The 17,558-nt window shown below is 42.8% G+C and overlaps 1 protein-coding gene across 1 annotated transcript in view; it reads left to right on the top strand.

Moving 5' to 3' along the window:
• The window catches only part of ADAMTS6 (ADAM metallopeptidase with thrombospondin type 1 motif 6), a 400,079-nt gene that overhangs the window by 193,625 nt on the left and 188,896 nt on the right, over positions 1-17,558 (top strand). The window contains exon 9 of the mRNA XM_069749400.1: positions 2,384-2,489. Within this exon, the coding sequence (XP_069605501.1) occupies positions 2,384-2,489 (106 nt within the window). The remainder of the gene's footprint in view (positions 1-2,383; positions 2,490-17,558) is intronic.

Here is a 17,558-nt window from a genome sequence, read left to right as displayed (position 1 = left end):
TAGATGTGCCAATTGTGGCACTTTGCCTTGCTCTTCCCACTTGCCCTGTAGCAGTGGCAAGTGGGGTTGATGTAACCTTTTGTATTGTCAGGTGACGTCAAGCATACGGATTAGTAATGGAGAGGCGTCTATAAGACACCTATCCATTACTAATCCTATAGATACATGGTAAATAAAGACACAGCCAGAATAAAGTCTTTTTATTTGAAATAAAACCAATACTCATAACAAACAGTTGTACTCATCTGATGCTTAATTCCACTGAATTCCTCGTCTTCTGTAAAAAAATAAATAAAAAACAACAATAATCCCTCTCCTGTCTGTCATTTTGTCCCACTCCATGATCCATGTCTGGAGATAACTAGTTTTCAACCTGGAAGGTGCTAAGATGCGACCATCCGTGCTGAGAACCAATGATGAATTAGCTGCTGGGAGCACAGCAGCAGTGACCTCATCGAGTTTACCTCTGGTCACTGAGGCTGTATTCCAACCTGGGCCAGTGAGTGAACTGCAGTGACTTCCCTCCAGTGAGGTCACCGCTAGCACAGTGAGAAAAAGTTCACCGGATAATTTTACTGCAGTGAATTTGATCTGTGGTGAATTCGCCTCTGCACCGTGAGACTTTTTCTCATTGTGCTAGCGGTGATCTCGCCAGAGGGAGGTCACCGCAGTTCATTGGGGTGGAAATGCAGCCTCAGTGACCTGCGGTAACCTCGATGAAGTCACCACTAGTCACTGATGCTGCGCTCCCAGCAGCTCATTCATCATCGCTTCTCAGCTTGGACAGTTGCATCCATGTAAATTGGCTCTCTTCTGGAAGTAAAGAATAGTATCTCAGAAGTACCAACTAATAGAGGTATCCAATCATTTAAGAATTTTACAACTTATTAGCCAAGCCATTCACCCATCTGCAGAAAACTGTTTCAGCCTCTTATCGGTACAGAATAGGATTTAGCTGGCTGAGTGGGATGCCTTTTGAAGCAATTCTTTTTTTCTGGAGGTGTGTCCTGGTCATAAAAGTTTCAATCTGCACCTCTGATGATACTTGGAGGTGTTGAGCTTACTTTTTCTAGAATGTATTAAAAGGATTGTTCTCAGGTGTTAATCTTCAGGTGCGTACAGTCTCCCAGCTTTCTGTTTTCCACAGGCAGTGTGCTCTGGAAGATTGACAAATCAGAACCGTGGCATAGTTTTGGCACTGGTCTGATCTGACTGCTCTCCAGTGTTACTCTCCAGTGTTACAGCAGCATTGGAGGAGCACAAGAACACAAAGGTCTCGTGCAGATGACCGTATTTTCAGTCCAAGTGCAATCCAATGAAACATCAGCTCACACCCAGTACAATGTTATTCTATGGGGCTGTGCATGTGTCTGATTTTTTTTTTTCATCGCACCTAGGCCTTCCCAGAATTTTTAATTTTTTTTTTTTTTTTTTAAGTCTTCTCCACATCCGAAGAAATTGGATCACACTGTGATCAAATTCTGATCAGAGTTAGATCAGCGTGTGATTAGCATAAAGGGACCCATCCTCTCGAATGAGAGAAAATACATTTGTGTGACCCTAGCCTTAAGCTGGCTGGATCTTTTGCTCTAGCTAGCTTTAGATCACGGCTTGCAGAGCTGTATTGAAAGGAGCATGTAAGCACTGCTCATGCTTGGCCACCGCTGCTAGACTGCAGCCATGGCCAATCACTTGGACAATGAGCATTTAACCATAAAATAAAAAATCCATCCATTTGTGAACGAAGAGGCTGTTTAATAAGATTAAAATAGCAAAGTTGCTAGTTTTTACACACAATTTGCCATTGTAACTATTATTGATCCTGAGAAAAACACATTAATATTCCTATTTGGGCATTAAAAACACACAAAAAATATAGAAAATAGGAATGTGCTATGTGGATTTTTTAATATTGTTTTTCTCTTAGGTTTTTTATTTTTTTTATAGTACCGGTATATATAAACTTGCTTATTTTTTTTACTGCACACGCTAAACTTAAACAGATCTCTTTTTGAAAAATAATGTGGATGCTTTTTTTCCCCTTTTTTTTCTTTTTTTTCTGCTGCCTCAAGAATGTTAAAGCAGAAATACTTTGCTGAATTCCCTCTCCTGGCTCAAGTTACTAGGTGGTCCCAAGTTACCAGAAGTAAAATTTATAAATCTAACCCCTAGTCTAGACATTTTCCAGCACTGACTGCAGTTCAAAAAATATTAATGTCTAGCCTGCAAAGTGAAATTCCCCCCAGTGATTTTGTAAATGGCTCGAAAGTTAACCTTTTGCCAACTGCTCCTTCTATATGTGGAGGTTATTAAAAAGAATCCAGGCATTTATAAGACTGAAACACCTTGGCCTGACCCTTTGTGTCTCCTTCTGTTTATTTAGGCTTGGCCTCAGTGGCTGGAATGTGTGAGCCGGAGCGGAGTTGCAGCATTAATGAAGACATTGGCTTGGGTTCTGCATTTACCATTGCACATGAGATTGGTCACAAGTGAGTTGGAAAAAAAAAGTCAAAATATGTTATTATGCAATCTGTTTTACATTGTTCCAGAGAATGACTTCCATTTCCAGCTTATTCATTGCTTTGCGTCCTTAGAGAAGCCATATTCGGTATCTCTGTAACAGCCCCCACACTCTTGGCGAGTTTTCCAATTGTGCACTTAAATACCCCTACTTATTCTTGCAGCACGTATCACTAAAAATCTTCCCTACTTGACGGCTCAATTTAAACTATGATTAAATATTATTTGGTAATATATTTACTGTCTATTAAACTTTTGGTTGGATAATACAATACAATGATCGTATGCAAAGTGAATCTAATAAAAGACATATAAATTCATTTATTTTTGCTTAAATTGATGTGTTTTGGGCCCATAAAAATATTTGCGATTGGGTTTCATTAAAAAAAAGATTGCACCGTTTAGCTTTCACAAGCCGTTTGTTTTCCTGCACTTTTCTGGCTTCAGAATGAATGGATCAATGAGATCGTTCTTATTATCGATTTTGTTTTTTTCCATTATTTTACTGAACTCTTTGGTGCTGATTTATGACAAAAGACCACCATCAAAGTTGATCTGGTCACGATTCAGCTGAGATGATTTCAGAAGAGACTAGGGTCCTTACAAAGTTCTTTTTAAAAGCCAAGTGGTGCAACATTTTTAATGAAACCCAATTGCAAAAATAATTTTTGGCTAAAGAGGGAAAAAAAACGGATGATGTCCACAGCTTAAAGTTTGGTGTTCTATGGGTTTGATTAAAGGAACTTATGGCTTTGTCATATAAAATCTGTCTCTGGCGAAAATTACCAAATATTTCTTCTGGCTTATAGAGAAGGTTCCCAAGCGGGCAACACTCCTCTTTGGCACCCTTGGAGGACTTATGTAAAAGATTTGTTTGATAAGACAACTAATTTTAAAATAGACAAAAGTGGATCAACGAGCTGGCGCTGCCAAAATTTAAAAAAAAAAAAAAAATGTTGTTCATTGTTACATTGGTTACAAAGAAACACGGTTTTAATCATGGAGAATCAAAATCATAATGTTTCATATGCTATGGATCAGAAAGGGTTACTCTTCCAGAAAGGGGAGGGAATTGTTAAAAACAAAAAACAAAACACTTTTTTGGGAAGATTATTGGATCCTTCTATCAAATACTAAACAACCAAATGGATTAAATTGTGGAAATGGCACTATACTTTGGTATTAAATTCATTTAAGGTCTCTAAAATGTGTGTGTGTGTGTGTGTGTGTGTGTGTGTGTGTGTATCTACTATATAATTGTCTAAGGGTCAATTCTGTCTGTCTGTCTGTCACGGAAATCCCAAGTCGCTGATTGGTCGCGGTCAAACGGCAATGACCAATCAGCGACGGGCACAGTGCGACCGCGAAATGGCCGCTCCCTACTCCCCTGCCGTCAGTGCCCGCTCCATACTCCCCTCCAGTCAGCGCTCACACAGGGTTAATGGCAGGTGTTAACGGACCGCGTTATGCACTCCGTTAACGCTGCTATTAACCCTGTGCCATTGTTTATTGCACAAGAGAACTTATCTATTAGGCTACTTTCACATTTGTGTCGGTACTCGCCCGTCACAAAGCGTCAGCGCAATGTACCGATGGAGGTTTGTCCTTTCACATTTCCGTCTGTAGTCCCGGGGAGGAAAGAGAGTGAGTGCGAGATTTCCTGCTGGGCATGCACAGTCAGAAACACTGGATACAACGTACAGAAAAACGTTCCCTTGAACGTTTTTTGCAAAAGACAGGCCACCAGATTTCGCAGGATCCAGTGCACAACGGACAAAACGTGTGTCCATCCGTCGTGATACGTCGCTAATACAAGTCTATGGGAAAATGCAGGATACTGTAAATTTTATTTGCATTTTCAACTCAATGAGACTTCACCTCTATTTAAAGAGCACTCTGACTCCATACAGTATTATGTTTATTGCATCAATCAGAAGCCTAATTATTATTTTTTGTTTTTTAAATGTAGTGTCTGGATTACAAATGTCTAAAGTATTTCCTCTAACTTTCAACTGCTGAGCCGGCTCTACCTGCCTATGAAAGGCAAGCTGTTAGTCACAATTTCCTTTCTTCACTTTTAATTATTAGTGACAAGTCAGGCCATTTGATAAAATAATATTCCTCTTTATAAGAATGTTGATACAGCTGCGGAGATTTGTTTTCCAGTCTCGGGCCTCTCTAGCATCACTTGCCTCCATACTCCAGCATATCCGCATCGTATGACATTGACATGTCAACTGTGAGGGCATCACTTATAAACGATATGCAAACTGATGTGTGTACTTGGTGACACACAAAATTAGCTAAAAGTTGACTTTGAAGTGGAAATATGTAATAAACAAAAAACAGAAAAAAAATCATCGTAATTTGTTTTCGATTTTCATTACTTTTAAATGATTGCTCTGATTAAATTACGGTGCTAATGCATCAATGGCTCCTACTACCACCTTCAATATAAAAATCATATTGGAGCTAGGCGGTTCATCTAGGGCAGGTGTCTGTATAGTTTGACCTGTAACCTACTCTACCTTTATCTTCATTGAGGTCGGCTGACACAAGGTGAGGTTTAATACTAGAGATGGGATAGGACCATCCTGATTGGGTACACCTTGTCGCGGTTGAATGGCTTTTACTCTTTTTTTACATGAACTATTACTATTTAATTATTTGCTTACTACAGGGTAGTAAATTGTACAAAAAAAGCAATATAATATAGATCAGCCAAACAGTCTGGCTAATTAAGGTCCATTAGGATGTTCGATATACATGTAGGGCATTTCTCAATGGATGCACTGAAAATCAGAAAAGTTAGAGTCCAAGGAAGCTCATTTCAGCACTTTTTGATCATCTGGAAAACTAAAGGGGATCTTATTGAGTTTTCTTATTTTAATCTGCTTTCAAGAAATCTTTGCAGGGTAGAGAAGAATCCAGAGAGGTAGATAACTAAAAAAAATGGCCTAAAATTAGCAAAATGTTTTTTTTTCCTTTGTCATCATCTGTAGACTAAAAATTCAAGTACCGTATATATACTCGAGTATAAGCCGACTTGAGTATAAGCTGAGGCACCTACTTTTGCCACTTAAAACTGGGTAAGCTTATTGACTCGCGTATAAGCTGGGTATGCATTGTCCCCTCATCCCTGTCCTGGTATGCATGGCACCCCCATCGCTGTTCTGGTATGTAACTCTCCCTGTCCTGTCCTGCTATGCATGGTTCCCCCTGTCCTGTCCTGGTATGTGGCTCCTCCATCCTGTCCTGGTATGTTGCTCCTCCATCCTGTCCTGGTGTGTGGCTCCCCCTGTCCTGGTATGTGGCTCCCCCTGTCCTGGTGTGTGGCTCCCCCTGTCCTGGTGTGTGGCTCCCCCTGTCCTGGTGTGTGGCTCCCCCTGTTCTTGTGTGTGGCTCCCCCTGTCCTGTCCTAGTATGTGGCACTCCCCGTCGCTGTTCTGGTATGTGGCTCCTCCATCCTTTCCTGCTATGCATGGTTCCCCCTGTCCTGGTATGTGGCTCCCCCTGTCTTGTCCTGGTATGTGGCACTCCCCGTCGCTGTTCTGGTATGTGGCTCCTCCATCCTTTCCTGCTATGCATGGTTCCCCCTGTCCTGGTATGTGGCTCCTCCATCCTGTCCTGGTATGTGGCTCCTCCTGTCCTGGTATGTGGTTCCCCTGTCCTGTCCTGGTATGTGGCTCACCCGGTCCCGCATGGCTTGGCTCCCCGGTCCCATTATTGCATGCATGGCTCACATCCCCCTTCCACCTTCCCATCTTACTCACCCTCCTCGCGCCGCCACTGTATCTCCGTCCCTGCATCTCTGTTGTCCCAGTGCCATCAGCTCTTCTTTGTTCCTGTGCTCAGCACATGAAGAGCTGCCACGCCGGAACCATCAGAGATGCAGGGACGGAAATGCAGCAACGGAAGGTGAGTATGGTGTCTTCTGTTAGCCTGCAGCTGTCACAGTGCCACAGCCTCTGGCCACAGCTCCCCCTCCCCCTCCAGCATTCTGGATATATATATATATATATATATATATATATATATATATATATATATATATATATATATATATATCTTGCCTGGAGCAATTCTGATAAATATATTTCCCAAAGATCTACCCTTCTGTAGACAGCTGTTTTGGGATTCTTGTCCCTCATCAGTACTGAGTAGGGTTACTGTTTTGTATATTTTTGAGGGGCATTTTTTTAACATATATATTAGAACACAACCAATTAAAACCTCTCCTGTAGTACCATCATAACTATCCAATAACTTTTTCTCTATTCTGATTTTGGGAAAATATTTGACATTCCAGCGTGTCTCTACATCAGTGTTGGTTTGCATTTTCCTCCAATATCACCCCCTGCAGCTTTCAGTTCATGACCTCTTGTTCAAGAATTTAGTTTACTCTAGAAAATGCATCCCTTTTAGGAGTTTACCCTAGAGGTGTCACTCACATTCTACTTATCAAAAAAAAGTGTTCATTTTCCAAACTTTCAAAACAATGGGGGAAACATGTAAATCATACGCACAGACATCACCAAGTAGCCACGTAGGCCTGACCAGTAGTGGAAAGATTTGATCAAGTACTAATTTTTTGTCTTTTGTGACTTCACGTCTTTGACTTTTTTCTTTTTAATGTATTAAACTTTTTTTTTTTTTTTTTTTTCAGATGCCAGGGTCTGTAGTATGTTACTTAGCTTGTTCTCTATCCTGCTTCAGTACAGTAGATTGATTAATGCATAGTTGAAACATATGCCTTCAGAGTAAGAAAATTCTTTGGGGGGAGAGCAGGCTGTGACATGTGGGTTGTTTTACACTCATATTGGAGGGCTTGTGACATTGTTCTCCTGAAGTGTCTTTAACAATTGCAGCACTGTCATCGCTGCTGTATTGGGGAAAAGTTGGACCAAAGGGCAGCAGACGTAGAAAAACAAGGTGCATTTGGTAATGAGCTCGCGGTGGTTTGTAGGGCCCGTCTGACACTGAAAAGTGTACCACACAGGAAGCTGTCAAGGAATCGCTAAATGAGATCAGATGGCAACGTAAGACAACACACAGGAATTAGAAAGTAGTTAGCTCAGAGTTGGGAGGTGTTAATGTTAGAGGGTCCACCGGGTGTCCAGTGAAAACTGGAGCAGACACTGTGGGTGTGATGTTATTCTTGGCAGCTAATCGTTATATCTGTTAACTAGAGAGCAATTTGTATACATTGTGAACGTCCCTCGGACAGAGCAATATGTATAAGGAACAAAGCACATGATAATGGTATTGAAATGGACATCAAATTAATCAATTTATAGTGCATTTGGAACGTGTTCTGTCCTGAATTGCAGCGATGTGACTAGGAGGATTGAATGTTCACCTGTATTATCAATTTAGGTATCAATTATTCTATGCATCCTGGGGACAAGCTGGGGAAGCCAACAAGCCACTTTCATCTCCCTTCCTACTGCTTTCTGCAGTATGCGTTGGAGATTGCATCTATGTATACTGGATGCACATAATGGTTTAGTGTGGATCTACCCAAGGAAACTTTCCAGCATAATACAATACCAGTTAAAGGGACACTGTCACCTGAATTTGGAGGGAACAATCTTCAGCGATAGGGGCGGGGTTTTCGGGTGTTTGATTCACCCTTTCCTTACCCGCCGGCTGCATGCTGGCTGCAATATTGGATTGAAGTTCATTATCTGTCCTCCGTAGTACATGCGTACACAAGGCAATCTTGCCGTGGGTGGCACCATAATAACACCCCAGCAGCAGGCGGGCTATCTGGGTGTTATGTTTGACTCCGATCTCTCCTTCACCTCCCATATACAATCTCTTGCCCGCTCGTGCCGCTTACACCTAAAGAACATCTCTATAATCCGCCCTTTTCTCACCATGGAAACAACAAAAACCCTCACTGTCGCCCTGATCCACTCCTGTCTGGACTACTGTAATGAGTGAAGATGGCTGGACCATCATTGTAAATACACACCTGTGCTTTGTATCTCCCCCACCTCATTGTAGATTGTAAGCTCTCACGAGAAGGGTCGTTTTATTTCGCTTTAATTATTGTATTGTTAACGTTGTTACTTATGTCTGTTGTGTTTGATACTGTTAAACGGTAAAGTGCTGCGGAATATGTTGGCGCTATATAACTAAAGCTTATTATTATTATTATTAATAATAAAGACTGACATTTTGGTATGCCTTCCTTAATGAGTGCTGTGCAGGAGTAAAATATGCCAAATTTATTAAGGGGCTCACACCAATTAATGAATTCGGTGTACCTTGTGCATCTGTGCGCTTTGCCAGAAATGTTAACTAAGTCAGGAAATGTTTCTGGTATAAGAAACATTGCTACTTTTGATTAATTTGCAGAGTTGGTTGTAGCCATGCCCAGTCCCACCCCAGCTCCACATGTTTTGGCCGAGGTGCCTGAACCTGGCATTAAAATGCCAGTAGTCATAAAATCTTTGTGCAAGTACGCAATTTTTCAAAGCGTTTTACACCAATTTTCTGGTGGAAACACTTGGATGAATTGGGCCCTTAAATTTTTTTTTTTTTTTTTTTTTTTTTTTGTGTCATGACTAGATATGAGCAAACCTTTCACGATTCAGTTCGGCGAACGCCCCCGATGTTCGCTGAATGGTTTGTTGAACACATCTGAAGCCCATTGAATTCAATGGGAAAAAAAAACAAACCCATGTACAACACCTTCAGTGGGACCAAAAAGCTACTAAAACAGCTCAAATTAGGGGCAGACGCCAAGAAAAGTGGCATCTATTGACCCAGAGTACAAATAGTAAAATTGCTCAGCATGGATGCATGGGACAGGGTCTGGACCAGCATTTCTAGCTGAAACATTGGTCAGTAACATGTGGATGAGTGACAGAAGTAGACCTGATGCTCTGAAAGACCTGCCAAATTAAAGGGAACCTGTCACCTGAATTTGGCGGGACCGGTTTTCGGTCATATGGGCGGAGTTTTTGGGTGTTTGATTCACCCTTTCCTTACCCGCTGGCTGCATGCTGGCTGCAATATTGGATTGAAGTTCATTTTATGTCCTCCGTAGTACACGCCTGCGCAAGACAGCCAGCGGGTAAGGAAAGGGTGAATCAAACACCCAAAAACTCCGCCCATATGACTGTAAACCAATCCCGCCAAATTCAGGTGACAGGTTACCTTTAGGCAACGCCCATGAAGGAGACCCAACTTTGAGTCCAAACATTTCCAAAAATTAGGAGCAGACAACAGGAAAAGTGGAATCAATGGACCCACAGTAGAAATTTGATAATGGCACAGCAGCAGTCAGCCATGGGCCATGCATGAAGTATGCAGGTCTGGGCGAGCATTTATAGTTTTTAATTTACCGTATATACTCGAGTATAAGCCGGGTCGAGTATAAGCCGACCCCCCTAATTTTGCCATAAAAAACTGGGAAAACTTATTGACTCGAGTATAAGCCTAAGGTGGAAATGCAGCATTTACCGGTGAATTTCAAAAATAAAAATAGATAATTATTTCCCCATAGCTGTGCCATATAGTGCTCTGCACCGTTCATTATTTCCCCATAGCTGTGCCATATAGTGCTCTGCACCGTTCATTATTTGGATCTGGATAAGTTGGAAACTTGGGCTGAAAGGTGGCAGATGAGGTTTAACAATGATAAATGTAAGGTTATACACATGGGAAGAAGGAATCAATATCACCATTACACACTGAATGGGAAACCACTGGGTAATTCTGACAGGGAGAAGGACTTGGGGATCCTAGTTAATGATAAACTTACCTGGAGCAGCCAGTGCCAGGCAGCAGCTGCCAAGGCAAACAGGATCATGGGGTGCATTAAAAGAGGTCTGGATACACATGATGAGAGCATTATACTGCCTCTGTACAAATCCCTAGTTAGACCGCACATGGAGTACTGTGTCCAGTTTTGGGCACCGGTGCTCATGAAGGATATAATGGAACTAGAGAGAGTACAAAGGAGGGCAACAAAATTAATAAAGGGGATGGGAGAACTACAATACCCAGATAGATTAGCGAAATTAGGATTATTTAGTCTAGAAAAAAGACGACTGAGGGGCGATCTAATAACCATGTATAAGTATATAAGGGGACAATACAAATATCTCGCTGAGGATCTGTTTATACCAAGGAAGGTGACGGGCACAAGGGGGCATTCTTTGCGTCTGGAGGAGAGAAGGTTTTTCCACCAACATAGAAGAGGATTCTTTACTGTTAGGGCAGTGAGAATCTGGAATTGCTTGCCTGAGGAGGTGGTGATGGCGAACTCAGTCGAGGGGTTCAAGAGAGGCCTGGATGTCTTCCTGGAGCAGAACAATATTGTATCATACAATTATTAGGTTCTGTAGAAGGACGTAGATCTGGGGATTTATTATGATGGAATATAGGCTGAACTGGATGGACAAATGTCTTTTTTCGGCCTTACTACCTATGTTACTATGTTATTATTTCCCCATAGCTGTGCCATATAGTGCTCTGCACCGTTCATTATTTCCCCATAGCTGTGCCATAGAGTGCTCTGCACCGTTCATTATTGCCCCATAGCTGTGCCATATAGTGCTCTGCACCGTTCATATTTCCCCATAGCTGTGCCCCATATAGTGCTCTGCACCGTTCATATTGCCCCATAGCTCTGCCATATATGCTCTGCACCATTCATATTTCCCCATCGATGCTCCACATAAATCTGTGCCGCTGCTGCCGCTGCAATAAAAAAAAAAAGCCATACTCACCTCTCTTGCTTGCAGCTCCCAGCGTCCGGTCCCGGCGCCTCTGCGCACTGACTGATGAGGCAGAGGGCGCTGCGCATACTATATGCGTCATCGCGCCCTCTGACCTGAACAGTCAGAGCGGAGCGACGCCGGGAAGATGGAGCGGCGCCCGGCGGCTGGAACGCGGACAGGTAAATATGACATACTTACCTGGTCCCGGCGTCCGGCTCCTTCCCCCGGACAGCTGGTCTTCGGTGCCGCAGCTTCTTCCTCTATCAGCGGTCACCGGCACCGCTGATTAGAGAAATGAATAGGCGGCTCCACCCCTATGGGAGGTGGAGCCGCTTATTCATTTCTCTAATGAGCGGTCCCACGTGACCGCTGAACAGGGGAAGAACTGCAGCACCGAAGACCGTGGGACAGGTGGGGAGCGCCAGGATCGCTGGAAGCAGGTAAGTATGCCTCAGCGCTCTCACCCCCTTACCCGCCGACCCTGCCGCCCACCTTGACTCGAGTATAAGCCGAAAGGGGCACTTTCAGCCCAAAAATTTGGGCTGAAAATCTCGGCTTATACTCGAGTATATACGGTAAGTTTAAATTAAGACAAGGTGGGTGAGGGACCGATGTAAGCCTGCTTTGCTGGAAACCCTGATTCCTCGTGCAACAGCTCAAACAGCTTTTCTTCTCGGCCACACTCGGGTGGCACCAATATCAGCTTTGTAGACTACTATTGCTTTAAACATTTAAGTATAGTAACACTGAAAGTATATGCAGGCCTGCCGATCTGGGAGTCCTACTGCTACAGGCAACTCACATAAAGGAGACCCAACTTGAAGTCCAAACCTCTCCAAAAATTATTTGCACACACCACTAAAGTGGCATCAATTTTAGTAGAACTAGTATAATGGTCCTTTGACACCCCTTTCACTACAGGCAGCCAACCAGATGGAGTCCCAATTTGGAGTCTCCACATTTCAAAACATTGTTAGTAACATCCGCATCAGTAGTATATACAGCAAGCAAATAAGCCACGATAAAGGTGTCACAGACTGCAATATTACAAGGTCAATGTAGCATACTAATAACTACACCATCTCCTAGTCTGCACAGTGTGCAAAAAGTCATTGGATGTGCTTACCCATCAGGACACTACCAGCAGGGCTGAAGACCTGTTCTGCAAGAACCGTGGCTGCCGGGCATGACCACCTTCAAGGCGTGACAGGCGAGCTCAGAACAATCTTCCATTTTTGAAGACCAAAATGCAAAAGGGTCCAAATTCCCTCTGATGACATTGATAATGAGCTCCAGGTACTCCTACACCATCCTCTCCAGTCGTGCACAACGTGTCAGATTTGTCTGCTGTGTGTTTCGATACTCCAGCATGCGCACTTCACTTTCAAGGGGGTAAGCATCTGGCAATATTTACTCTTGTACCATGGATCTAACAGAGTGGCTACCCAGTCGTCAGCTCTATTTCTAATCTTAACAATACAGGCATCGTGTTGCAGATAGTGCAGCAAGAAGTCGCTCATATGTTGAGTGCTTCCAAGAGGTCCAGTTGCATGGTGTGTTAGTGGCGAGGTAACATTCAAGCTTGCTTCCTCCGTCCCCTTCCGCTAACAGTGGACAACAGAGGGAGAGGAAATCATTATCCACTTCATCTCCTCACTGTTGCACGCCCATCACCTCTTCCTACTCATCCTCCTCCAATTGTTCCTGGGCTCCTGCGCCTCCACTAATAGTTTGTGTGGTACCATGAGCCCCCCTCGATTGCTGCAAACCACCCTCCCATGGCACCTGCCTTTGCGACGACAGTCTATAACTTAGAGATATTATCCCTGCCACATCCTCCTCTGCTTCCACTTCTTCCTCTGGGACCAACACCTCCTCTCGCAGACTATTCAATGTGTGCTCCAGCATGTAGATGACCGCAATAATGATGCTGATGATGGCATAGTCAGCGCTAACCATCTTAGTAGACATTTTGAAACTGTGCAGATGTCCTTCATCTGTGCCCACTCCACAAGCATGATTTGTACCACATCCATACTACGCTGGCTCAGTCTATGCAAAAAGACATATTGCACCAGGGCTCATTGCTGCTACCACAATTGCTGCAACATGAGGAGAGTGGAATTCCACCGTGTCAGTACATCACATATCTAATGGTTAACTGGTAGGACGAAAAACCTCTGTAGTGATGCAAGTCGATGACCTGTGTGGTGCGAACAATGAAAGTGAGCACACAGCAACCATGCTTTATGCAGCAGTGCATTCAGGCTGGGATAGTGGCAGAGAATTTGCTAAGGATGTGAGCAATGCATGGCACATGTTTGAGGTTGCCCTGGCGTAGGGCACTGTTGGAATGCATGTCTCATTAAGGGAGAGGTTGAGGATGCAGGTGGAGGCCCTTGAGAAGTTGAAGGAGGCAAAAGCAGTAGAGGAAGTGTTAGATACAGATGTTTGTCCCGCAGGCTTTGGGGATAACAAGAGTTATGGAGCAACTCCTTGCCCACCAGCCCCCAAAGCCACTAGAGTCACCTGGTGCCCCGTCAGCAAGATATAATGCCACTGGCCATGTTTGCTCATCTAGGTGTCAGTGGTGAAATGCACTCTGGCAGACATAGATTTTTTTCAAGCAACTGGTAATGTTGTCGTCGACATACTAGTGTAGCTCACCACAGCTTTCTTACAGAAGGAATGGCGACTGGGTACTGGGGGGGACTATGATGGTCATCAGTTTTCGGAAACCTCTTGTATCCACCAGACAGGCCTTGGTCAACTGATTTGAGATGGTGGAGTTCAAGCTCTTATCTTCTGCATGTGTAGGATCAAACATTCTTTTATGTGACTACAACTGCGGGACCAAGGGCTGGCTGCTGTGCTGAGAGGGTGGAGTAGGGGGAGCACGACAAACTGCTGGACTGAGAGCGCGGTGCAGGTGGATATGTTATGGTGGATTGAGAAAGATCTGGTGTGCTCCGTGAAACAAAAACAGCAGGCATCTGTGTCTCACCCTGACTGTTGCAAGTAAACAAGTGGAGGTTCTGCAGCTGGAGACCTGTGTGAGAACACTTGCCATGGTGACAGAGGAGGAAGAAGCAGCAGATGTGATGACTGGTGGTTGCCGAGGCCCACTTGTTGGCATTTTAGCACAGGGAGTATCCCAGACTAGACTAAAGCATGTTGATCGCGCATGTGCCAGTTCATGCATGTAGGAGTCAAATTATTGCAATTTTTGCCTGTACTGAGTCAGCCATTGACGCTCCTAGGAACTGCAGCCTCTTGACCGCTGCTTGTTACAGCCAGAGTTGGGCCTGAGGATGCAGTGCTTGTTGTGGTTGCATCATTCCGTGTCTGTGCAGGAATACGCAACATAACCTCCTTGTCTTCACTTCCTCTGCTGAGCTATTCAGCAGCGTACCTCTGGGTTCACACCAAGTGGGATCTTCAGCCCTGAAAGTCACCCTCCTCTTCCTGCCCTGACAGCACTGCACAGTCTTTGTGTGCCTTGGGTATCTGAGTCTCATCAGGATCTCGTCCACCTCTGGGGTTAATGTCTGGTGATGAGTGTCTTGTTTCTACTTGGACCCTAATTCGTCCAGACCCGGATCCAACAGGAAAAACAGTTAAGCTAGTCAAGTATCTAAGTAAAGGTGACCTTCATTTATCAGGAACATAGCCTGCATCCTGGTAAACAATATAGGATTTCTAATTGCTGTTGCTGTACAGATAGGAGAATCCATTGTTCAATTGGATGTGGCTTCTACTTATAGTTAGAATTGACAGCCGCTCCTCTGACCTATACCCACACCCTCCCCTCATAAAACATGTCCCCTTAACTCATCATACAGCACCACTATCCTAGCCAAAGTCCTAACAAAAGCATTAGTGGAAACATGATCATTTACCAATCTGCACCCAATATTAGCCAACTTTGAGGAAAAATGCTCGAATCCTACCACAAATCCGAATGAGCTACGTTTGTGCTGAATTTGAGGTTGACGAACATTTTCCGAACAAGTTTGCTCATCTCTAGTCATGATTCTGAAAGTGGAGTAAATTTTGCTTTCAAATCCAAGGGATATGAACTTGTTAAATAATGTAAGAACATTTCTCCAAAATATTAGGGACCAGATTGTAGAAGATTCTTCAAACATAAGAGAAAAAGGGATTAGAAAAATAGTAGAATTTTGCAAGCTATCATTAGTATCCTTGGTGGTTACCATCACGATGGCTATACTTTACACTGAACATAAAGTTACCATACAGTAAAAACATCCGGATAACTCTGTATGTGTGTGGTTACTATCCCTTTTTCACCTTACCAAGAGCCAGTCGTTCATTTTCTTGCTTGTGCGAATAATTACCACTTGTCTGTCTATCTACTTACGCGGTGAATTTGATTATTATGTCTCGTGTCTGTTTCTGTTATAAAAACATTCTACTTCTGTAAATGTGAACAGAATACTTCTTTGGGTTTTCAACCATTATGATTTATTGCCTAAGTAGGCTGAAATGTCATAAATGTGAAGCTTAGAAAAACAGTTTTGGTTTCTGTGATGTGGTTCAGTTTGTATTAAACGAGAATCATGTCTTAGTATCGCATGGAAAGTAGACTTCTCAAGGTAGAACTTTTCAGACGCTAAATGAATACCTTAAACAGCCACGCGTTCTATTAATACTCGACCGAGGCCGTCTATCTTGAGAAGATGGGTTAATATGGAGCCCAAAACAGCTCTCTAATTTTGGTCTTCCTGTTTTCCAATATATAAATATATGATTAGTCAGTATTTAGGGGGACAGTGGTCAGCTTCAGATACTTACCCCAAGATTTATGGCAGAGACTCGATTTTTCATTGTAATTTCAAAATCCTATGGATGAGTTAATTAGATTTCTATAATATTGGTTCCACTCCATGTGTACCAGAGTTAGGAAAATTAGACTCCAACAGAAACGAAAAACTTTTTTTTTTTCCTATTTTTTTTTTTTTTTTTAGTGCAATGTAATCTCAGAAGCATTAGTAAGTGAAGCTACAAGCTTTATAGGTATATGCACATGGAACTGATTCAGAGTATTTTCAGTAGTAAAATCTGCAACCCCATAATCCACACCAAATCCAGATTTATTTTTATTTATTTATTTTTTTTACAAATTCTGAATATTTGCCGCAATGAAGTCCATAGTATTAATTGACATGTTATGTGTGGAGGATATTTTGTAAAATAGCCACTATGTTGGTACTGTAATATGTAGCAGATTTTCTGCCCTAAAAATATGCTGTGTAGTGATACCCTTGCTATGCAAGTTGTTTTTGAAAAATATATATATATATATTGGACTCCTCATAATGGAACTACATTGAAAATGTTTGCCAATAGAATGTGTATATCTATGTATCTACACTTCTCAGCATGGAAATGCAGCACCAAGTATTAGGTTAATAATGGTTGTATAACGAAAGCTCTGCCAGAATGAATGCACTCAGCAATGCATAAATAATCAATATCCACCTCTGGCAACTTCCTTTGCATTTGCTGACTAATGCTGTGCCAGATTTGCTCAGTAGGTGATAAGTACAGAGACAATGCATTGTCGTGTTGAAAAACCGTTTCTAGGACAGTTTAAAGAAATGGCTGTACCACTTCTTCATGAGCAAATCATGAGCTGTTCATTTATTTGCAATGAAAACTAGAGGGGTTCAGCAACCGTACACTTTGCCACCCCACACCATAATCATGGCAGTAGGACCAATGTGTCATTCCCTTATGATAAGCCTCTACATGGTGTTTTGTACGTGGACTCCAGCTAACATGTAGTCTTAAGACAAAAGCAAGACTCAGTGCTGAAGAGGATAGACCTAGATTCAACATACATTGTTGTCTTGCTCTGCACCATGATATCCCTTGAGTGGTGGCTTGAGATAAATGGAAGACCTCTGGTTGGGCATCCAGCTTGTAGCTCAATGTCCTCCAAATGCCTTCTGAAAAAAAACAAGCCCTCGCATGGCTGTCGAAGACAAGTAAATAACGAAATTGCAAATAATGGAGAATGGCCATGTCGGGAAGGGGTTGGGGTTAAGGCTATCCTCTCAGGACAGGACATAGTCGCTATTTGTCTGGATTAGCACACTGCAACCAAAAACTGTCATCGGTAGATACCAATGACGAACCCATGAAAAGGACTTAAAACATGACTAAAACAGAGACATTCCTCTATATACTGCCATTTTGATGTTCATTTCCTTTTAGTTCAAAGCAAGGTACTGGATGTCTGGGAGAAATGCCTTTTGTCTCAGTTCTTGGGGAGGTCTA

This window comes from Ranitomeya imitator, chromosome 1 (genome assembly GCF_032444005.1).
Source record: "Ranitomeya imitator isolate aRanImi1 chromosome 1, aRanImi1.pri, whole genome shotgun sequence".
Classification (NCBI taxonomy): domain Eukaryota; kingdom Metazoa; phylum Chordata; class Amphibia; order Anura; family Dendrobatidae; genus Ranitomeya; species Ranitomeya imitator.
Note: the sequence above shows the minus strand (reverse complement) of the source record. Positions and strands in the feature narration are given on the sequence as shown.